Source organism: Rhodnius prolixus, unplaced genomic scaffold, assembly GCF_049639745.1.
Source record: "Rhodnius prolixus isolate KJV_2025 unplaced genomic scaffold, Rpr scaffold_5, whole genome shotgun sequence".
NCBI lineage: Eukaryota > Metazoa > Arthropoda > Insecta > Hemiptera > Reduviidae > Rhodnius > Rhodnius prolixus.
This window is the reverse complement of record NW_027411624.1, coordinates 34,893,937-34,918,099: the sequence shown is the minus strand read 5'-3', so window position 1 is coordinate 34,918,099 and position 24,163 is coordinate 34,893,937. Positions and strand designations below refer to the sequence as shown.

General features: G+C 35.4%; 1 protein-coding gene across 3 annotated transcripts in view; it reads left to right on the top strand.

Moving 5' to 3' along the window:
* Positions 1-24,163, top strand: part of LOC141458848 (uncharacterized) — a 60,176-nt gene that overhangs the window by 18,862 nt on the left and 17,151 nt on the right. For all 3 annotated transcript variants that reach the window (XM_074137386.1, XM_074137389.1, XM_074137390.1), the window contains exons 2-4: positions 1,024-1,207; positions 1,378-1,560; positions 23,582-23,804. In XM_074137386.1, the coding sequence (XP_073993487.1) occupies positions 1,024-1,207; positions 1,378-1,560; positions 23,582-23,804 (590 nt within the window). The remainder of the gene's footprint in view (positions 1-1,023; positions 1,208-1,377; positions 1,561-23,581; positions 23,805-24,163) is intronic.

Sequence of the window (24,163 nt, the reverse complement as noted above, 5' to 3'; positions counted from 1 at the left end):
ATTAAGATCCTGTTAGGGTTGCAAATTAAAACAATTGAGTCTTACTAATCGAATAAAAAAGACTTATTTAAAGATTCATCAAGATATCGTCAACGCTGCATGTAGTTGCAGTCAATCACCCAGTTAGTTGAAAGTAATTGTTAATTGTAATTGTTTTATGTAATATATATATTTCAAGCTCAAATTATAGCAGCGGTTTACCGTTAGTTCTTGCCAGATACAAATTTTGTCTACTCCTTAAAAATAAAATCGAAGTAAACATTTGTATACAGCTCGGTAAAATAATTTGATACGATTTGATCTACAATTTTTGCCGCAATAAGGTGCCACTGAAGCTACGACTGGAACTTGTGAACTGGTTTCTAAGAAAGATTGTTCAAGTATCTACAATGAAACGGATTTAAAGCTGGTTCTAACTTCAGTATAAATCAAACAACTCCCATAAGCTATTAATGTATGCAGGTTCCAAAAAAAAATGTAGAATTTCAAGTTAAAAAAATGAGCCTATACCAGCTAAATGTAGGCGTTAAATAAAATAATGTTAAAAGACAAATTATGAGCATGTTATAACAAGTTTCTTTAAAAATGGACGCAATTTACGCAACACCTCTCTACGCTCTAGTAACCTTGACAGTGGGACAAGATACAAGAACATGAAAGTCTCCTATCTTTAGGGTGGAGGAGGAGGGGAACTAGACATGTAAAATGTGAATGGAGGCCAGTTCTGATGGAATGCGGTAGTCTTTATATCTCCCAGATAAGCAGTCTGGACTTGCCAATCCAGATCTCATCATATTCTACCCTACAAAAGTGTGCCAGTTGTGGTTTGTCCTTGCTACCCTAATAAACCGGTTCCTCCAAGTGACATGCAGTTTATCCTGTACAGAACTAAACTACTCTAGATGGCATACAAAGAATAGTGATAGTTTTATTTTATTTATTAATTTATTTTGGCGCTTCGACTGCCCCTGAGGAAGAGATTAGTTAAAATAAAAGGAAATTAATCATATTATAATTTTTCAGAGCGAATACGCAGATGGAAAATGATATAACGCCGGTATTTCTTGCAGCTCAAGAAGGCCATTTAGATGTTCTAAGGTTTTTAGTACTAGTAGCTGGTGGATCTTTGTACATAAGAGCAAAAGATGGAATGGCACCGGTCCATGCAGCCGCACAGATGGGATCCTTATCTTGTCTTGAATGGATGGTATGTAAAGACTTCTAGCAGTTCAAAAAATGTTGACCCTAGAAGCTTCTAAAGGGTTGAATTGTTTATTGTTATAGTTAAATTCTTGGAGTTTAATAATTTTATTTCGATTTGTTTATAAATGATTTGCTCAGCAGAAATATTTTAATTATTTTTTTTGTGATCATCAGGTAGAAGACCAAGGAGTAGATCCTAATCTACGCGATGGAGACGGTGCCACTCCTCTTCATTTCGCCGCCAGTCGAGGTCATGTAGATTGTGTCCGATGGTTGTTAAGACATGGTGCTCTTCTTCTACAAGATAACTACGGCAAAAGTCCCATTAATGATGCTGCAGAAAACCAACAAATGCAGGTATATTTACGAGAATTTCGTGTTTCCATTTTCAGAAAGTGGTACTAGTATAGCTTGTATTTGGATTCCGATGTGAAGATCCTGGGTTCAAATCCAACTGCTGGTTATTAGATTTTTTTTTTTTCTTACTAGGTGCTTCTTACAGCTCACTTTTTACTGTGATGGACAGTGTTGTCTGTAACGAGAGGTCGGCAGTGCACTGAAAAAAGTTCCGGGCACCAATGGACCTCTGATGTGACGGGCCTTAAATTCAAAACAAGTCCAAACAAGGAACATCTTATTCTCTCAAGAAGGTCGAAATGAACAATTTTTTTCCCCTGATTAGTGGTTAAAGTATGTTGCTATAATTTGAAGGGCTGTTGAAAATCCGCCCAGTATTATCACGTTAACTACGAGAATTGGTGTAAAAGATTCATTCAGACATCGACAACGCTGCATGTAGTTGCAGTCAAGCACCTAAATAGTTGAAAGCGATTGGTAATATATTGTAATTGTTTAATGTAACTTATATACGATTCAGGTTCAAATTATAGTAGCTGTTTACCATTAGTTCTTGTCAGATACAAATTTCCCTTCTCCTTAAAAATAAAATCGAAGTAAACATCTGTATAGAGGATGAGCTTGATAAAATAAATAAGTACGATTTGATTGGATGAGTGTTTCACATTAGACTTGTTTATATATAATAAATAGCCAGCCTTTAGTTGGACTTAAAGAATTTACATTTAAAAAGATAAACAAAGTGATGAAAAAGGGAATTTTTTGTTTTTTAAAGGACAAGATTTATTTAGTAACAGGCTACAAAACAGGCGTGAAACCGATTTCATTTATTTGGAATGCTGCGGAGATAAAGGTGACAGAAAAGTGAACTCCACCTTTAACCTATCTTAACGTTAACCAAAGCAAGTGTCTCGCTATAAGGTCAAACCAGGTTTGAAGTTTGCACTGACTTAGTGTTTACATGTCTGAATAAAATAGATTACGAAAGGCCATTTAAGGTTTAGAAACTGTAGAATGTAGTTACAATGCAGCATATTCGCTAAGGCGATGTTGATTACGCATTAACCTTATTTTGGAGGCACTAGACATTTAGAAAATGTTTTTCTTTTTTTAGCACATGGTCCAATGGGATTGGATGAAAGAGAGAAATCAGACTATTGAACAAACGCAAATTTGCAGGAAGCCAATCGTAGTCGCACGTTTTGATAATGTATCCGCTGAATTCCTTCAATTGGGTATGCGACTAAACGGAGGCCATTACGGCTCAAAGAACCCTACAACTAGTTTTTCTAATTTGTTTATTACACTAACAAAGCCTGTCACGTTTTATTTTAACTCAATATATTGTATTTCGCCATATTGCAAACGCTCCCTACTTTAGCTCCCAATTTAACTGCTCTCAACCCTTTGTTTTTGAGCCCAATCCCTTAATTATAACTCCCTTAATTTCTACAAAAACCTTCCAGCTCAACCAAATTCAACTGTCCAGGCCCTATCTTCATCCACCCATCCAGATAATTCTCCTCGTCGTATACTTAGCGACTTCCCAATCAAACGAGTTTAGTCACTAGCTTGCTTCTACAAAAACACGCCTAGACCTTCTCTAAAGACAATTGTGCACTAGAGGAATCAGTCCAAAAAACTGATATACTTGTTTTGTATTTTAATTTAAGTTGCGTCAATATCTGACGTCATTCGCCACCAGATATTTTTACAGTGCATTTCCGGTCTCAGAACAGTGTTCTTTTGTCACTGACAATACTGTTCATCACCGGCCAGCGAGCAGTAAGAATCTTTTTAGTAAGAAAAAATCTAAGGGCTAGCAGATGGTTTCGAACTCAGTACGCTAACCGCTTACATACTTGTTAAAATAATAGTAATAATAATGATATAATTAATCCTAAATTTTCAAATATCCTGTTCCGGAAGTAGATCTTTAAATTAATCCATATTTCATAGCCATCTGACGCTGTCTTTTTTTTAAGTATAAAATAAATAATTAATAATAAATAATAAATTGAGTATAAAAATTTTAAGAAACCTAAACTGATGAACACCCCCACTTGGTTGTTTTGATTTCCCCATGTGGGCTAGCTCGTATAAGACTAGATTAGTGTTTCCTAACATCCAACATGACCGGTTATTAAGAAAGAATATTATTACGAGCCGAGAAAGGCAGATTAACGTCCACATCTACAAGAATTATACTGTAAAATGTTATAAACAGCGTTGCAAGAGAACATTTCATTGTTATTACTGTTCAGTAATTACGACTATGGATAAAATAGCAACAGATGTAATTTCTAGGGAAAAAAAGCGCAAAAACTAAACTGCGCGCCAAAAAAAAAAGGAAGAAATATTGCATCAACCAGAAGTTGTAAAGTTACAGACTTAAAAACTGGCCCAGTTTACTTACATTAACCAAAGTAATGTTGATTGTACTTACAATTGTTAACTGACATTGGTAGGCAATCTTTAAATTGATTATTTGTTCGTTAAAAGTCGTACCGGTGCTTAAATCGTACCCCAATGATTTAAAAAGCATTTTTTCCTCCTTACAAATGGTAACTAAAGTAAAGTAAAAGTAGTAAAGTAATCGCCTATTTTTTCAGGCGGGGCTTAACGTCCAACTACCATTTACTAGGTGTCGTGGACGGAGGCGAATAGCAAACGTACTTTACTATTTCTCATTTAACCATTAAATAAAATCCAAGGCCAAGACCGGGAATCGTACCCAGTATCACAAATGCATATTAGGTTTGCAGGTCTCGCCTGTTAACCAGCTCGGCTACCGTGGCGCCTTACAAATGGTAACTATATACAATAGTTATACTGCTCGGTTGCGCGTTGACAGTGGCATCTGCGTTTCAATGAATTAAGTCTGTTTTTGGTAAACAAGTTCATTTACATCCATTTGAGTGTAATTTCCATCTGGAGTGTGGAAGCTCCTAAGGTAAGAAAACACTAGTTAAATACATTTTGCATTCTTTGGGCGCCACGGTAGCCGAGCGGTTAGAGGCGAGACCTGCGAAGCTAATATGTATTGTGGTACTGGGTTCGATTCCCGGTCTTTAGGCCTTGGATTTTATTTAATGGTTAATAAAAGAAATTTACAGTAAAGTATGTTTGCTAGTCGCCTCCGTCCACGACACCTAATTGGTAGATGGACGTTAAGCCCCGCCTGAAAAAATTGGCGATTACTTTTTTACATTTTGCATTTTTAGTATAAGTTATATATCTATTAGTGATTTCTTTGCTTCTTGCAGTTTTGTGGAAGATTTTTTCGAAATATTTTTGGGGTTTTATTAACTGACATGCTCGCTGTGCCTTATCTCGTACCCACTTACGCTTCGTAAGACTTAAGATCCGGCCGTAAGGAGTTTCAAGTTTAGTTTTCTGGCGTATTTGTTGAAATACATTTACAATAACTGTAGAGCTAGGTAGATGAACACCGTCTTCAACCATTAGACCGTTTTTTTTTTAAATCCCTTAATATTTAACAATTAAACAAAGTACCGTTTCGGAGTTATTGGGTAAAGCTTACCCAAAATATGTTCGTACGGATATCGCCATAAACGGCTTTAAATCTACAGGACTGTGGGTCATGTAATGTATTAAATGTTGGATGAATCATTTTGGTAAAGGGATTTCGACTTCACTAATGTTTCCGACTTGCCCAACACTTTCTGAAATCGAAATCACTTCATCCAAACTGATTAATCTAGCTCTGTTGATGGATGCGGGACGCTATGACGGTTAAAATCAAAGATATTACCCAACACTGCTGACCTAACCACATGTTCAACATAAATAACGATTCAACTAAATCATTCAATCAAGTAAATTATAATTCATTCAAGAAAAACTGGTAATATTTCTCGTTTTACCACCCTTCATTGACCATACTGTCTCTAACAAACCTCAAAAAGTAAATAAATAAATAAAGAAGATCCCTGTTGTAAAGTGTTGTAAACAAAATCCTAAAAAAGAACGATTATTTTCGATCAAAACTCAAGTCAAAAAAAATGAGCATGATCGCAAAGCTATCAAAAGTGAAGATAAATCTATTTGAAATGGTAAATACCCATTTATATTTCATGTAAAAGGAACACGTCAGTTTGGTTAGTGCGTCTGGTATAGCAGCGACGCGCTAGTCTGACGATGGTTTAAGAAGGAAGAGAAAGAAAGTTCTGTCACCGTTCCAGAACTTTTACTTGCACTCTCCCGCTAGTTCGCTGGCAGGTCAACAGACGACCTTTCCCCTAACTGCAAACAGTTCCTTGTACAAGGAGTTGGCTCATATTTATCCACTTAAATACTCACTACTACCCGCTTTTTAAAGTCCAGCTTTACAATCACACATAAAATTGAGAGCTACGTACAAATTAAAGAAAACAAACTTGCACAAATGATCTAGTGAGTTAAGACTGTATTTATTGCTAATTACTTCATATTACGATATAAAATTTCTCAACTGAACTTTATCGGATACTCTACTACCAACAGATTGTAAAGTTAGCTATAGCGAACAAAAGTACGAACAAAATACGATAAATAGACAGGAACAAAGACCGAGGTAATTAGGACCATCGATTAGGTGGTCACCATGTCTGGTAACTTTCCTCTCTCCTAGCCACTACCGAGTAACCCGAACGTAACCTCAGGTCGGTGCAATATACCGGCCGTCATGGGGAAAGTGAAAGAGTAACCACTCTCCTCCTAAAGACTAGATCATTCTACTAGATCGTATAGGTCATGGTAGCCATACTTCTTGTTATAACAACACTTAGAACTATTCTGAGCAATTTTTTTTGTTACTTTATTCATGTTAAAGTACTGTGATAAATGCGATACTGCGATCATAAATCGATTTTTAGAACTTCTAGTTCTACTTTCACCCACCTTTCGATTAAGGAAGTACAGCGAATAGATCAGATTTTTGATTTTCAGTTAACCTCTTAAAAAAACCAAATTTTTATCATCCATTTATTGATTGGCAACGGTCAAAATCACAAGAAAATTGTAAAACTAGAATAAAATGAGACACGAATGTCATTTGAAGAAGATACCCAGCGGTTATCATTTCTTGGCGTCGGAATTAGTGAAGTTGATCATGAGGCCACTGGCGTTTCAGTCGTCTAAGAGGGATTGATTCAGTTTAGTCTTGAAAGCTGTTGAATAAGGGGATTGTGATGATTGGATAAGGAATTGTGAAATCTTTGATAGAGGAATTTTGCTTAGGCCACGAAGGGAATGGATAGATCATTATGTAGAGTTTTGGAGACATGATAAGGAGCATTGGCTTTTGGATTTGTAAGGAAGATTGGATCCGATAAAAAAAAAAAATTGGCTAAGCGAAACCCCATAATGCAAAATAAACCTTAAAATACAAAAATAAACTTGAACCCTAAAAATAGTTGTTTTTATAAATCAGCCCACTTTGAGAATCAAAGTTCCCCTAACATTTTTAACTTTACCACTTCTTAAAATACATAATCGTTATCATTAATTATAGCGAGCCATATGAGTCTTATCCTGTTTCTGAGTTCAAACTTACATTTTTGAATGAGACTGTTCTAATCAGAGCAATAAAATGCAACTTTATGAATAATATTTATAAAAAACTTTTATTCAAATTAAAACAAAACATTTCAATTTAAATTTTAAAACTAATCTAATGTGAAGGATGATGCTGATGATTTTTTTTAACAAGTTTGGTTAATATCAGGCTCGAATTTACTCAAAAAAACAGTCGTAAGTCACCGCTGTTCGGTAACATGCAAAACGATTCCTCTTTCTAGTTACGAGCGTTGCCACAGCACTAAATCCACGTTCAAACGAATACGACGATGGTGATGATAGCAAAAAAAATCGTTGAACAAATCGACCACAATTCTGGATACAATTGAGGAGTTGACTTTTGTAGCCCAAAATTAACTAAATAATCGATGTATTGCAGTAGGCAGGTTTTGATTTTAGTTTACAAATATTAGAAAAACACAAATCAGCCCCCCTAAACCTCTTCAACAACCCCCAACTTTCTCTGGGCCCCTTTACCGCTCTCCCTGTAGGCCTCCAGCGCCCCACAAGGGGGCGTTATCGCCCACTTTGAGAAAGACTGGCCGAATTTGTTGACCCACATAATTCAAAATTAAAATATCTAATTGGAAATTTCGACCAGGAACTGCCAGGGAATTCGGCAACACAGTTTTGGTCAAAATGAATCAATTGCAGCACCATTTTAATTCAGTTCTTTAAGGAGTTTTTCTCGTAAATGATTACGATGCTTTTAACTTGTTTATAAATGCAATCTATGACTGGAATATATATATATATATATTTTTTAATTCGAACAGAAAGCGGTAAAAGGCGCTGAGTTTAAGGTGCTGCAGGTTCAGTTTGGTTAATGGACTAAAAAGAATAAAGAGACCAACAAATTCATTCACAGGAAGTGCTTTATTTTTCTCGTAAAAAAAATCTAACTTCCGCCGAATTTATTTTTATCTTTCTAACCTAAAAGTGAAGGTGGTTAGCCGTGACAAATTTAAAACTAGTTCCAGCCTTTTGTAAAGACCATAATCTTTCTTTGAAATGTCAATGACATCACCATTTGTACAACTGGTTTAAGATGCATTATAGTTTATCGTTGCAGCTGCACCTATTTAGTAAATCACTTTAACCATCTTAAACTGTGCAGGGAAAGCCACTATTTGCCATTATTGGCTCTATTCAAGATTGTATAAGATTGCTTTCATTGGTTTTTTTTTGGGGGGGGGGGGCTGAAAAAGCTGCAAAAGTTCGCATGGAAATCTATTTCCAAAATAGTAATAAGATTTGGTGGAATTTAATGGATATTATTTGATCAACAGGTTTCAAAGTGTGAACTATAGAACATGCCTATAAAGTTAAGAGTAAAAACAGTAGAGTAATTTGAGGTTCAAGATTACCGGCACTTCAGTTTTAGAGATCCTTTAGCTCTAAAAGGATTTGTAGTTGTTCATTTGAGTTTACAATTCCAAAATTGCTGCTAAAATTACTAGCAAATTGGAAATTCTTTCTCAAAATAAGCAGAATGCATCTCATTCTAAGTGAATGTTGGAAAAATCAGAAGATAGATGAGCTATAAGATTAAATGTTCGTTGATCTTGAACATGCAGATTGGCGTGTCTCTGAGCAGCGTACTACCAATTTACAGACATGGACCGTTTCAAGAAATAGAAGTTAACTTTAAATTTTCAAGATTTTGTTGTTTAATAAATGGTTAGAAATTTACAATAAAGGACTTGTCGCCTTGAATACCTTAACCGGTAAGTTGGCCCCGAAAAAAGGGAATTAATTCAACAAAAAAATAAATAAAAATAAAAAATGCATGAAAACAAGGAAACATGTGGCCACAATGTCGAGTGGGCTTTCTTCAGCATAGATTACACAGCATTAATCCAATGCTTCAGTCTTAACTAGCCGCTGATCTGCCAAGCATCTAATTACCCAACGAGTAACAAGACAACTGTATTAGTGCAGGTGTCTAAGACAACGAACAGCCTTCGGTAAAATCCGTGTACGTTCGGATTTCGTTTATTCGCATAGTATATTATTCAAAAATGATAAACCTGTCAAACGGTGCAAAATTTGTGCAAAAAATTAACTGTAAATAATTTTATTATATTTTTTTGTAAAAATATTTTGGTAAGGCTTAGGACTGGGAGCCAAATTGGGAACTACTATTCTAATTGTGAGATTGGTGTGGATCTTAACCAGATTAGGCCAATCAGAATTTTTTTTTTTAACTTATTTTGGAGTTGTAAAGTGTTGTCGGTACCGAAAACCATCTGAAAACCGCCTGAAATTAAAATAAATTAAAAAAACAAACAATCTGAAATTAAATTTAAGCGATTTACTCACATATTCAGGATTTAAGTACCAATTTTTGAAGAGCTGCCCACTGTTCTTCGTGTACCTAAAAACATAAAATACAAAATTCTTTAATAACAAAATTTCTCCAATTTAAATCAAATTCCATTTAATATCTACAAAAATATTTAGATAACTATCTATAGTTGAGAATGACGTAAATAGTGCTTTGCAGTTTGTTGATTACTATAATTAACAAAGTAGTGAAATATAATTTCAATACAATTGTAAGGATGTGAACTATATTGTAGAGGATTTGGAGGGGGGATCGGCTGTGACCTCCGCACCTGAGGCTGCTCACTTTCACGGCACCAGCTTCTACGTACCAACTTGGCGAAAGTTCGCGGCGGCACGCTTTCAAATCTTCTTTTCGCTGAATATTTTGATTACTCAAGGTCAAAATAGCAGAAGCTATAAAGTTATTATTTTTTAAAAAAATTCTATTTATTATCATCATCATCATCATCTCACTTGAAATTAGTTGATTCAAACAAATTTATAGTTTTCCTAAAATTTCTAATTTCAATAATTGGTACCATTAATTGGTTTCCGTTTATCATGTGAAATATGAAAAATGTATGATAATATGCTGGAGATGTCTTTCTATCCAGAACAATGACGTGTCCCAAGAAATGGTAGCTCCTTTTATGTTAGAATTCAGATTTTACGCTACCTATTTTGTACCACCTAGTCTTAACCTTCCCTTTTTTGTTTCCAACCTGATTTCACACTAGCCTTTCCGTTCATACCATTCCCCTTATATCCAGCTAAAACCAAAGGCGACGTCTGGAGCCGCAAGCGGTCTAAAGAGACAATATTTTAGTAAGGTCCACCATTTTGGCTTCCACTTCACCAAGTGACCAAAGGTTTTTTTCATAAATCATTTTACTCACTTTTGCTTTGTTATTGTACAATTTTAAATTGATAAAATTTTAAAAAAGTGAAAGAGGATTTTAATTTGAAGAAACGGAAATTAAAATTAATTAATAATAAACCATTGAAACAGACCACTTAGGACAGCTGTAAGAGGGTTATCGTCAAAATAATGCTCTAAAAAGCATAATTTATTGCCCAATCGTGATAATTGTTTTCACTTTTTCTGTAAAAGATAAAATTCATATTTTTTGTTAGGGCATTTTCTAGTTCATAAGTGTTACCAACACAGATAAATAATAAACAATAGATATTATAATTAACATTAAAAAGCATCACTATCATTTAGTACCCTAATGAGTCTTATGCATTAAAAAAAAAATGTGATAAAATATAATGAAAAAGCAGAAAAGGCTAGCAAACATTAGCTTACAACTATTGTAGAATGGAGATAAGTACGAGGGTCGTTTGAAAAGTCCGTGCAAAGTCAGAGAGATAGCACTACTGGCGCGTATCGAGGTTATGTTTAGTTAGTAGCATCTCTTGGAAGAACACAAACCAAGTTTCAGCCAGATCGGTCTATTTCTTTGTGTTTGGCATTCGTTTGAATCGAGGAAGTCGAGTGTGTTTCAAAAAATGGACGAAAAAGAATTTTGTGTGTTGATTAAACACTACTTTATGAAAGGCAAAACGCCTCAGGAGAAGCTTGATAAACATTATGGTGACTCTGCACCTTCGATTAGAACAGTTTATAAGTGTTTTCAAAATTTTCGGAGTGGCCATATGGGCACAAGTGACGCTGAACGTTCTGGACGCCCTGTTGAGGTTACTACTCCAGAAATCATTGATAAAATCCATGATATATGGTGATGGATGGACAGAAGAGTGAAGGTGCGTGAGATTGCTAGTGCTGTGGGCATCTCGAATGAACGGGTACATAATATTTTGCATCAACATTTGGACATGACAAAGCTATCCGCAAGATGGGTGCCGCGATTGCTCACGCTTGACCAAAAACGAAATCGTGTGAAGTGTTGTAAGGACGGTTTGCAGCTGTTCCAGAAGAATCCGCAGGACTTTAAGCGTCGTTTCGTCACTGTGGATGAAACATGGATACATCACTACACTTCTGAGACCAAAGAACAATCTAAACAATGGGTTACCAAGGGGGGAATCTGCGCCAAAAAAGGCGAAGACCGTTCCTTCGGCCGGAAAGATTATGGCGACTGTCTTTTGGGATTCGCAAGGAATAATCCTCATCGACTATCTGGAAAAGGGTAAAACTATTACAGGTGCATATTATTCATCGTTATTGGACCGTTTGAAAACCGAGCTGCAAGAAAAACGCCCACGATTGGCCCTCAAAAAAGTCCTTTTCCATCACGACAACGCACCAGCTCACACCTCAGCAGTTGTGGTAGCAAAATTAATGGAAATAGGGTTCCTTATTCCCTATTCGTTTCACATCCCTCCTATTCTCCAGACTTGGCTCCCTCGGACTACTATTTTTTTCCCCAATATGAAGAAATGGCTGGCGGGAAAAAGATTTTATTCAAACGAGGAGGTGATTGCAGAAACGAATGGCTATTTTTCAGACTTGGACAAATCCTATTATTCGGAAGGGATCAACAAACTAGAGCAGCGTTGGTCAATGTGTATAAGCCTAAAAGGAGACTATGTTGAAAAATAAAAAAGGTTTACCCCAAAAAATTAAGTAGTTTTTATTTTTGCACGGACTTTTCAAACGACCCTCGTATTGCAATACTAATGCCAAACAATATTTAAAAAGTTCGCAATATACTATTATAGTGTAGCTTTTGACACCGGCCATGCATACAACACCTAATTAAGTGTAATTAGAGGCATAATAGGTTGTTGTTGCAGAAATGAATGCTAAATAGCCTACGCTCATATATTGCCTAATGTTATTTTAAAAATGTTTTATTACTTAAAAAGATTACAATGAGGTTCTGTAGGAATAGTGATGGTTCAAAATTACTTGAATTCATTAATAAAAAATGTATGTACTCCAAATTTTTTTATTTTTTTATTTTATTTTATTTATTTATTTATTTGCTACCTGTATAAAAAATAAATATACACCAGGCAAATTGTTAATATTAGAAGTACAGTATAGGATGCGAAAACTGCCCGGCATAGCCGACGCACACCGCAACCGTAAGGACGCAGGAAGAGAGAAATCAGCCAGTGCTGACACTCTCGGGAATTCTAGTTGTGAAAAGGTCTAGGTTAGGAGATCACGAGGCCAACGTCGTTTCAGACGTCGTGGGGGATTATCAGGATGGGATGATGAGGAAAGAGATTGAGCTGTTGGATTGGGATGACAGGATAGGTTTTTGTGGAAATTGAGGAATCGTGAATGAATTGTTTCAGTGACAAAAGGAATATTTAGGTCTTAGTGAAGGATGATGTTAGTGACATAATAGGGAGCATTTACAATTCGGCGGAGGACTTTTGATTGGAAGGATTGGATGCGGGAGATATTGGAAGGTTTAGTTGAGCCCCACAGCTCTGATCCGTAAGTCCAGATGGGTTTAAGTAACGTCTTGTAGAGAGTTAGTTTATTAGGTGTGGTTAGTTTAGATTTAGGTCCCATCATGCGTCTTAGTTGTCCGTACCTTTGGTTTAGTTGTAGTCGTTTCAGTCTCGTGTGTGGATTCCACGTGAGTCTACTGTCCAAGTAGAAACCCAGGTAGCGTACTACATTCGAGGTAGGGATCGGATTGTTGAGGATGAAAACACTGGGGCACGTTTGACGCCTGAGCGTGAAAGTTACTTGAACGCTCTTGCTTTCATTAATTTTTATGCGCCAATGGGTGGGTGCACCAGCTTTCAATTAGGTTGAGGTGCTCTTGAAGGAATTTTGAGGTTTCGGATGGTTCTGAGTGGGTAGAGAGGATGGCAGTATCGTCAGCATAAGTAGTGATTAAGGTGTTTGGGTGAGTAGGAATATCAGCAGTGTATACAGTGTAAAGGATGGGACCAAGGATGCTGCCTTGTGGAACTACGGCGGAAATAGGTTTAACAGGAGAATATTCGGAGCCCATTCGAACTTTAAAATGTCGATCAGCCAAGTAGGAGCGTAAAATTAAATAATAAGTGCTTGGAAGGAATTTTTTAAGTTTGTAGAGGAGACCTAAGTGCCAAACCTTATCGAAGGCCTGGGCAATGTCCAGGAAAACTCCTGAGCAGTACTTTTTATTCTCAAAAGCAGAAGAGATGACATCGACGACTCTGAAGCATTGCTGGCTAGTGGAGTGGTTAGCGCGGAATTTTTTATAGACTTTTAAATTTTTAAATTTTAAAATTTTAAATTATAAAATTTTTAAAAAAATAAAGAAAAATTGAGGTTTCAAGCTCAGTGCCTATATGCTATTCACTCAAAGGAAAAATTATTAACAAAAAAACCTTGGCTCGATGCAGGAAATTGTGACAGTAAAATAATTGTGTTTACACTTTTTTATAGACAAGATAATTACAATATAAATTATTATTAACAATGTTTGCTGTTTGAGGGTATGGACTTATATGACAGGTAGTGACAAATTTGTCTAAAAGATAATAAAAGTAGAAGTAGAGGCACAAGGAATGTTAAACATCGCGTGCATTTAGTCTATGGGCGTCCATCTAGGACAAATGAGCCAATCAATCTGAGGCGTTTATTTTATACAGACTGTATTTTATTGTAATTAGTAGTGTAAGTATTAGACCAGAACATGGGCTACTTACAGGAGTATCGGTCGAATGTGAAGATAATATATTAATTTCTTATTTTGAAAATCTAAAATTGAATTTCCATTCAGAAAAGAGGACAGACTGCTTTGAAATAAGTCTAATCTACTCTGCTCGATGCACTAAAATCGATAATCACTCCACGAGACTGCGTCCATTATCCCCGTACCCTCCTAAATCCAAAATCGTCTGCTGAAACTCTTTTTCCCACTCTAGTCTGTCATCCTAATTCACTCTGCCGCGACATAGCCTGCTACATATCCTTCTATTCCTACAGGGCACAAAAGAATAAAACACATCCTTCTCTTTCTGCACCAGCTGCAGGTGTTTCCATCCTTGTTCCCTGCATTTCGTATCCTTCCCATTCTAAACTTTCCGTATTCTTTTTGAGACTCAGGGAAAATTAATACGGATATTTCCAATTAAGTAAAGTATTTACTGTTCATTATTTTTGGTGACTGAATCATAGTTTCAATAGGATGAACAATTAATGCCATTTTCAGTCATGATAAACTTTATTATGCCGAGCTTTCGACCTAGGGACTAGGTCATCTTCAGAGATAATTTACAATGTACTGTTTTACATCATTAGAGGGTTGGTATGTGTTCTGTCTTGTCTGTTCATGGACAGACAAGATAGAAGACACACCAACCAATGATGTAAAACATTGTAAACTTTGTAAATTGTTCCTGAAGATGACCTAGTCCCTAGGTCGAAAGCTCGGCATAATAAAGTTTTATAATGACTGAAAATGGCATTAAATTTTCATCCTATTAAGTAAAGTATGTTTGCTAGTCGCTTCCGTCGACGACACCTAATTGGTAGTTGGAGGTAAAGCTCGCCTGAAAAATAGGCAATTACGAGTAATTTCTAATTAAAAAAAAACTCTTTTTCATGCTACAGTTTTTTTGCTTGATCGCAAGATGCTGCTTGGATTACAGCAGCTAGACCTGAGGAATTATTTGGCTTATTTCGTTGTAGGAGATAAGGAAGGAAGTTACCATTAAGAAGACATTAAGAAGAAGTCAGTAATAAAATAAATGTAGAAACGGAAAGTTTAAATATTGCAGGAGGAAGGCTGAAGACATGCATTGCAACAGACCCGCTAACTGACAGACACCAGTTTTTATTGGCCCGAAGGGGTAATTCAAATAATGTTTATCTACATCCACAACTGTGTACCTTTGTCTGGACATGCGTTCCCAACAATCTTGTCGGAGATACCTCACAGCTAAGCCGACAGTTATTTGATTCGGGGTTAATTTTATAGAGAAAGAAGTTCTAAAATGTATTTGTTATTTTCTTCTTATTGACTAGACAATACACACCTCTCCGTACGTATTCTTTCACAACATCTTCATATTGAGAACAGACCACTCTATTATACCCTATCATTACCTTTTATGTTTAAAGATAGAAATGCACTTTTCTTTCGAATTGCTTTGACTTAGTATTGTGTAATAAGATGCAGACATTCTGACGGAAGTAAAATGTTTAAAGGCTTGGATTAAAGTGAAACGTTCTGATTTAAACAAAGTTAACAGTAAACCCACTTCCTGCTCTACTTAGCCTCTCTTATAAGAAATAATTAAGTTCCTTTTCTTAATAAGAAATAATGTTTTGGGAGGATGGCCAAATCCGATCTCCATATTCTCGTGGTGCTTCCGGAACAATTGTGCTCTTAAAAGAAGCTATAACAGAGACGTTATGAACACTTGTTTCAAAGTCAGAATTGAGCTAACCTGAATCTACTCTCGCTGAAAAGAGAATCATCCGCAGAACGTTTTGGGAGGAGATTAACTGAGTGGTTTGCGAAATGGATTACCATGCAAGATTTCGAGTTCAAATCCAAGTACTGGCCCTTAGATTTTCTCTTCCAAGGAGTTTCTTATATAGTCCATTCGTCGAAAATGTCTGCAATGAGAACACTAGAACTGGAGGCCAACAGTCCACTGAATAAAACTCCAGGCGCTGATGATCTCAGATTTTGACGCGCCTTATATTAAATTAAAAAAAATATCTGAGGAAATTTTTGGGGTGATGACCTAATATGGATGTCACAGCCCGGAGCCCTATTTTGTGGTTCCGAAGTGTGTGAAGACTGCGGCCATTAACTTATGGGTGCAGAGTAGGTCTCAAGAGTTCACCACTGGACAGAGACAGGCGAAGGAGTTCATTAAAAGCTATTCGTCGAAGCTGACTGCAGAATTAATCCGTCAAGGCCGTGGGGGCTATAAGGATGATTGTAGGCCTATTAACTGGCCACTGCAGGCTCAGGAAACACATGCATCGCATGGGTCTGGCAGATGATAGCCTTTGCAGGTTCTGTCAGGAAGAGTAGGAAACGGCACTGCACGTGTTGTGTAGGGTGAGCTTTAGAGTGATGGGAGCCACAATAGATCCAAAGGGGTCGCAGTGGCGTAGGCCTTGAGGCCACCCTAGTCTAATCTATCTATCTTTCTATGGATGTCACAGTAGTATCAGTGTCGAAAGTGGAGCCTCTGAGGTACCAGTCGTACCCTCGAAGTTATTTTTCCTAGTTAACGTAGATTTTCACCTCCCCGGGAAGCCTTAGTAAAAATTTAATAGTAGAACTGAAAATCCTTTTTTTTTTTTTGGCGAGAGGTGGTGAATGTTTCTCTCTCTATCTGGAAAAGTCCTTAGAAACCTTTGGTGGTCATCAGGTGTAAGAGATAGTACTAACAAACACACGCCGTTTCTAGAGGACGAAGAGATTCTCACGGCAAATCCTGTCAAAGAGAGAATGCAATGATTCTTGACCCTTTTTAAGTTCATGCTTTCTATCGTAACTCCTTTCCAATTAGCTTCGTTCCAGGTAAGAAGTGTATTGCGAAATTTAGTCCACCACAATTAGCAAATGCAGCCTTGAATTAACATTCTAGTCATTAGTTGTATAAGATGATACATAACTATCTGTTAAATATAATTCACAATGTATTTAGAACGTGGAGATGGCACTGAAGTCAAAGGTCTCTCACAATTGTAATTCAATCAACCTTCTGTCAATAAAAACTTATTTAGTTTTTTACCTCCAATCAGTTAGGCGAATGGTTTTCCAATCACATTAAATGATTTTGTAATCAAAGACACAACTGAATGGCGTGGGATTGCTTTCGATTTAGATTTCCCTATTTTAAACTTAACAGTAGGCGTAAAATTGATTTAAACAGTTCATTTAAAGCTGGGAAATTTAAGACGATATGTAATAAAAAATATTAGGAAATAGTTTTTCGCCCGTTTGAATGTATGTTAGTTTTTTTAATTATATAATTTGGAAATAAAACCAAAATTCACTGTCATAAATTTTGGTTTCGTAAATCAAATTTGATTTCTCAACTTGTTTGTTTTAGTTATAACAAACAAAGTTTAGTAGCTACGGTTATTTAATTATTATGAGAAAATAATACCGTCACTGATTGCCGTCTTTTTGTGCCATTCGTTTCAAGTAATTGTAGTGCCTAATATTTCAAATCTTGACAAAGTTTTTGCTTCTACTCTTCTGCAAAGGTGGTAGAAGAGGATGGACTTATGTATGAAGTACGAAGTTCTTAAGCAGTTACTTGAACAAAGTGAATGAAATTCCTTTGAAGTTTGGATTAGATTGGACAGTACAGACAGAGGTGATAAAGCCAGATTCGCTGTCTAAAATTCTATTTAAAAAGAACTATCCAGACTATGGCTTCAGGATAGTGTGGATTAGTGTTTGCCGAGCTAGAGTTCGTCTCTTGGACTTGCTAAAACCAAAATTGTACAGTTGTACAAGGGTTGATCTTCAAAAAGTAGAATTTAATATTTTTTTTTGTCTCTTTTTCTATAAAAGGAAATATTCTCAATTTTTGGTTTTAGGGCAAATCCTCCTTTACAACTGCATGTTTTTGTAACAACCCAGATCTAATATCAAATAATTAGCCATAGACTGCATATTTGTTGAGGTATGCAGTTAAATTGTAGCCTATTTACTATCTGGACTATAATCATTCCAAGTTTAAAAAGATTATACAATCCCTGCAGTACGTTTCGAAAAATTTAAAAAATACTGCAGAAATAAATTCTATCCAATCACATCTCCTGTTAACCTACATCATACCTGATTCAGGTCAAAAAGTGTCTGAAGCAATAAAAAGTATGAAAAATAATAAAAAAAATTTGGATTTAAAAACTAAATATATATATACAATCACAATTCTATTTGCATTTAGCACATGGTTCGTAACAATACTTCAGATGTGTTCTAATATTCAGATAATAACTAATAACTAATATTTAGATAACACTCACTACTTCATAAATAAATAGTATGATAGTTACAATCATCTAGCGATGGTTTTACAGATTTCGTCAACATTATACATTCACGATATAGTTACATATATATCATCTTCACGATTATATACAGTGGGTAGTTACCAAAAGAAGACAGCTGTTGAGTAAGAGGAGAGGCCTAAATTTAGTTTCCTAAATAGAGACACGTAGAACACATGTTGGTTACTAAAACATGTTTTGCAATGAACAGAGTGTGTTCGCTTCTAGAGAAGATCCATTTTGTGGTAATGGTAATGCTAATGGTAGTCCACTGTTTTAATGAAGAATTGTAACGATCTTCACGTAATAATAACCAGGTTTACCAGCTTTTCAAAACAAAACAAAAATATTAGTTTTTTGGGGGCAAGACTGTATTAGTAGTCAACGACTGTTCTTTACAGTGAATAGTATATTTGCAAAATAGTTTGATAATTTAAATACATATAGTTTATATAAAAACCCACGTTTTTTTTAAACAATAAAATGTGAAATTATTCTAAAAACGTTACACTTGAAATCCTTTACATTCTGGCTGTTATATGTTAATGTATTTAAATTTGATTATTTAATAAAGTTATTCTAGATTTTTACTTTTGACTTTGTTCTTTCTCTTCCCTGTTTTGGAAGGGAGGTCAAGAATAACATCAGTTAATTTGAAAAGATAATCGATACTCTCTAATATGGTTACTGCAGCAAGTTACTGGTTAACATGTTCTCTGTGATGCTAATGATCGATACATCTAAATAAAACATATGTTCTGGCTTCTCAAATTTCATTCATGACAACTTCCGTACAAGATTTCCAATGAAATAAAGTTCATTTTGTGGCTCCATCATTGCTAGAAGATCGATTATCGCCTAAGGCGGAATTTCGCGTAAACTTTCGTGAATTCTGTCACCTATAGCGCATTCCACGGTTCCAGGATTCAGTTTTACATCCGCACCATTTCTACAAGAGTAACGAGAGTGAAAAAAAAAAAAAGAACAAAATCCTAGGTCCTGAAGATATTTTCCAAAACTCTATTTACAACTAAGTGCTCTTGCAAAAAAAAGGTTTATGTAATCGCACCAATGAAGGCTTCCTATAGTGCACCATTCAAGACTGAAGCACGAAATACCAGTTAAGCTAAATAACATTTAAATCTAAAATATAAATTCATGCAGGTATGCCAACCTCTGTACGACTACATAACCATTTTTAATTTCCTCACTATTTTAGAATAATGCATCCAAGACAAAAACTGCATAATATTGACAATCACGCTCCTCTAAAGTTTAAAAAAAAAAAAAATAACTTCCTCAAATACATTCTGATGGCACTTCCTGATTCGTGTCTTTTAAATCTTTTTTCTATCTATAAAATACGACGATCACGTAAACTTCACGTGAAGACACGAAGAATGTTATCTTTAATTCAAAATCATTTAGTGTTCTTTTTAAGGTAGAAAGAAAACTAAATGATTTTGAGAAATTTTATAGTGAGTCTCTCTTTTAACCTTGTCCAGTGCATTTGAATATTAGTTCAAAATAAAAGAAATCCCAGTCGCAAATTACGTAATTACGCAAATTTGAACAGATAAAGGAAGCGAACTGTCCACTTTAACATGCATTTTAAGGACCTTTCAGGAGAATCCCAGCCTAACTAAAAACAAAACGCATCCAGGAAGTTGTTATCCCTAGATATCGATCACTCTATTTCCTAAAACTGGAAAACTTGCTTCCCTTAATTTAGGCTAGTCGTTTCTAAAATATCCCTAATTGCCGGCTTCCCAGTCTCTTCTCTAGAAAAGTGTTAATTGTTCCACTTCCAGGCAGAGCTGTAGGATGATCAGGGAGGCTATGGTTTTACCTGGTACATGAGAAGAGGCTTCATTGTTTTATTTTGATTGAATCTTATCTTTTGTATCATCTTGAAAAATAGCGGGAAAATAAATAACCTTCACCTCACAGAATACCATGAGGCGGCAGAGGTTGTTGATGAGTGCAAATGCTTTGGTTAATTAAAGAACCTATTAACTAACTCTAGCTCATTAATACCCACACCAAATAACATAAATGACTTACTCAAAACCTTGGTTCAAGTGAGGTTTCATTTAAGAAATAATTATTTAAGAACTATTTCGTGTAAAATACAATCACTTTTCTCTCGACTAGCTCAAATCCTCTTGTACTGCCTCTCGCCTCCTCTGACATCCCTAATACTTCTCGCCGACTGAATCGCCAGTGGTCCTGCGACTTCCTTGTAGGCTGAAGATAGATCTTCAGATGATTTAGGAATCATTATTCTCCTATCTCTCCTCTCTCCTCTTCGTATTCTCCTCCTCACATTCTCCTCTCTCCTATAGAGAGAGGTAGCTTCTCTCCTCCCGCACCATATACATCATACTCTTCTCATTTACTGATTGTATACAATGTATACAGATTGTAGATTACAATAAAAATTTTTTAAAAAAAATCACTTTCTTAATGATATGGTTTCTGATAGAAAGTTAACAAAATGATCTCTTTAGCTACAAAATAACTTTCTGGTTATGGATCAGTGGGGCTCTGAGACGGCTGCCAATAGAAGAAGAAAAATTAAGAGCCAGACATAGAGCGCTAATCCAAGGATTCTCGCTAAGCTAGGAGGAATATTGGCAGTCTTTCACAAAAGGTTAATTGAAATAGTTTTGGCCGCTGAGATTATTAAAAGGATAAAGGATCACATCCTAAATAGTTGATTAAATGAACAGCATTTTTCCGGTTTAGATTGCTAAATTACGAACACATAAATTGTTCAAAGATTTACGTACAGACAAAATTTAATTAGCTCCCCCTCCACTAAGATCTGATCGGCATCATATCTCCTCCCCATTTGTCCAGTTTTTACGTACATATAAACACGCACAATGACGTAAACGTTGCCATACTCCAATTCTAAGTCTGTACAAACACTTGTTGCATTAGATTGGTGTAAGATGGCCAACTTGTATGTTCATGCTTTCTACGTGATTTCCCATTTTTTTATTTATTTATTTGTATATCGATATTATTTGAATAAAGAGAGACAATCTAACAATAGTTCCTCTTTATTCTGAAAGAAGCCAAGGGCAACGTTTTGTCAGCATCTCTTGACCATGGGAAAATTCGCCTCTTTTCATAACATCGAAGAATTCTATTCGTAATTTTTCTGCTCACTATACAGGGTGTTCGGCATAAGACTACCGTAACTTCGGGAGGCGATTCTGGGCATCATTTGCAACAAAAAAATTCCATATAAACTATGGCTCGATTCGGCTCCGTTTTATAGATATTTTTAATTTTATATTTTTTCAAGGTACTACTACTTTTTAGCAAACAGTTGTCTATATTTCTCAAACTATTATAGCTAAAGCATGTTTATTCAGCTCATTAGAAAGAAGGTTAAATTTCCTTTTAAATAAGCTAATTTATATTCCAAAATAATAATATTAAGTATTTCAAATTTTGGCCCAAACATAAGAAATAGCAAGTTTCTAATTTTTTCTAAAAACTTTCGACTTCATTTTTCTCTAAAACATTTTATATGAAAAAAACGTGCACTATTCAGGAAAAACATCTACATACAATCACCTTTCGAAAGGTATGCAATGCATAGGGGTTATTTTAGAAATTGATGCAGAAATCTGTGATTAACTGCAAAAAAGTTTCTGTACTGTAATTTATGTATATAATTGAAATTAAATAAACACTTATTATTATATTATTAACTGCAAAAAAGTAGGCCTCTAAACAGCGTCGGCATTATGAAAGGAATTCACCTTCGAGAAAAATATAATTGATCAGAATCATCAAATTCAGTACGATTTATTGCAAACGTGTAATTTAATAATTAATTTATTTAAGAACTATATTCAGAAATATTAAATTTACATTATAAATAATAAAATAAAATAAAAGAAGAAATTGGTGTATAATGTTAAATATATAGTGTTAGGTACCAATTCCAAAAGAAAGGATTTTCTGGCCAATAAAATGGAAAGTAATCAGAAGCTTCTTTGACGAAGGGCACACCAATGGCCATGGCTGATCATCCTTTTCGTCATAATATGATAACAGGTAAATTACAAATTAGTTTGAAGAATAATTTAAGATCTCTAGTTTGGCAATGTTGAAAGCCTAACCGCCAAATGGTTGTACTTTTTTAATCTTCTCGTGGCATTCGCAAGCACTGCTACCACAATATTTAATTGACTTTTAGCAGCCTAAATGTGACAGCAAAATGGTGGCAGAAAGTTAATTGCTAAAACTTTAAACCGATTCTAGGTTTATGTCTAGATACTAGGATGTCACCGTAACCATAATGATAGTGAACTGTTTCTGGTAATATAAGGTCTCCATTTGCAGTTTTAAAAACATCTATTTCCTCAATTGACCCTTAGCGTACAATTTTCCCCAGTATTAGCAGAAAATTTATAATCGAATCTTTAGATTAGAGTTGATATTTGGGTTAGAACAAATATAAAAAGAACCTAATCGAAAATAACATCGAATTTTTTCGTCTTGTGATCAATTTTTTTTGTTTCTTAAAATGATTACTGTGAAAAAAAATGCGGTTATAATATGCACAATTTTACAATAATTAAAGAAGATATATGACGTAAGAGTGACGTATGTGATGGTCGGTACGGCTGATGATGATGATGATGTAACGAAACGTAGCTGAATGCTAATTTAGAAAGAAGTTAGAAGATGTGAGGGATTGTAAGAGGTGGTGGCCCTTGACACCATTGGACTGAAAGAAGCGCTTCTACATTCACTTCTGACCGCGGATCTTAGCCGACTTGGAAAGCCCTGCAATCAATATTTTTGCTGTAATATATACATAATTACTGTGATGGAGGTTTACTTGAACAAGAATTCTTTCTTCTTTTTGGTTCTACAATGGTTTATTTCTGAGACTATTTTAATTATAAAGATGCAGAAACTGTTTCTTAATGCCTCTAGACAAACTCGAACTTACACCAGGACCAGGAGAAACTTAGAGGAAAGCTGAATAGGTCAAAAGCTAAACTGTTCTGCTGACGTCAGCGGGAAATTTGCAATTCCTGAGAAGGAGGACTGGAATTGATTGTTACATCATTAGTATAAAATGTATATTTTAATTTTTTATTTTTATTTCCAATTATTTTTTAATTTAAGGCGCTTCAACATTTAAGACCATTGGCGCCCGGAGCGTCTTTCAGTGCACTGCCAACCTCCGATCAGTGTTCTCTCGTTATAGACACTATTCTCCATCACAAGAAGAGACAATCTAAAGGTCGGCAACTGGATTTGGACTCAGGAGCTCTTCGTAGAAATCCAGTATTTCTCATTGCTCTCATTTATCAGAGAAAACTCTTCTCTGGTCTACTGCTGGACAAAGGTTAGACCCATTTTGATAAAACATTAAATTCTCTAACGGAATCACGATTATCTTTAGTTTAAATCATCATATTGAATTCAGGGTTAAAAGAAAAATGATTAAAATTATACAAAGTTGCCATTTAAAATTTCTAAGGCTCACCTTTATTCAAATTGATAAAAATGTCAAAGGTCAAAAGTTAGGTGAATCATTAAATTAGGTATAAGTATGTAAATTTTTTTAAATTTTACTTTCCAATAGTTATTGCCTGGACAATGTACATGAGTTGATCGCAGGAAATAGCAAATAGATATGCACATGAGCCGCCGAATTTGACATTTTGCCAGCAAATGCTACAATGAAGATGCGGACAATGAACT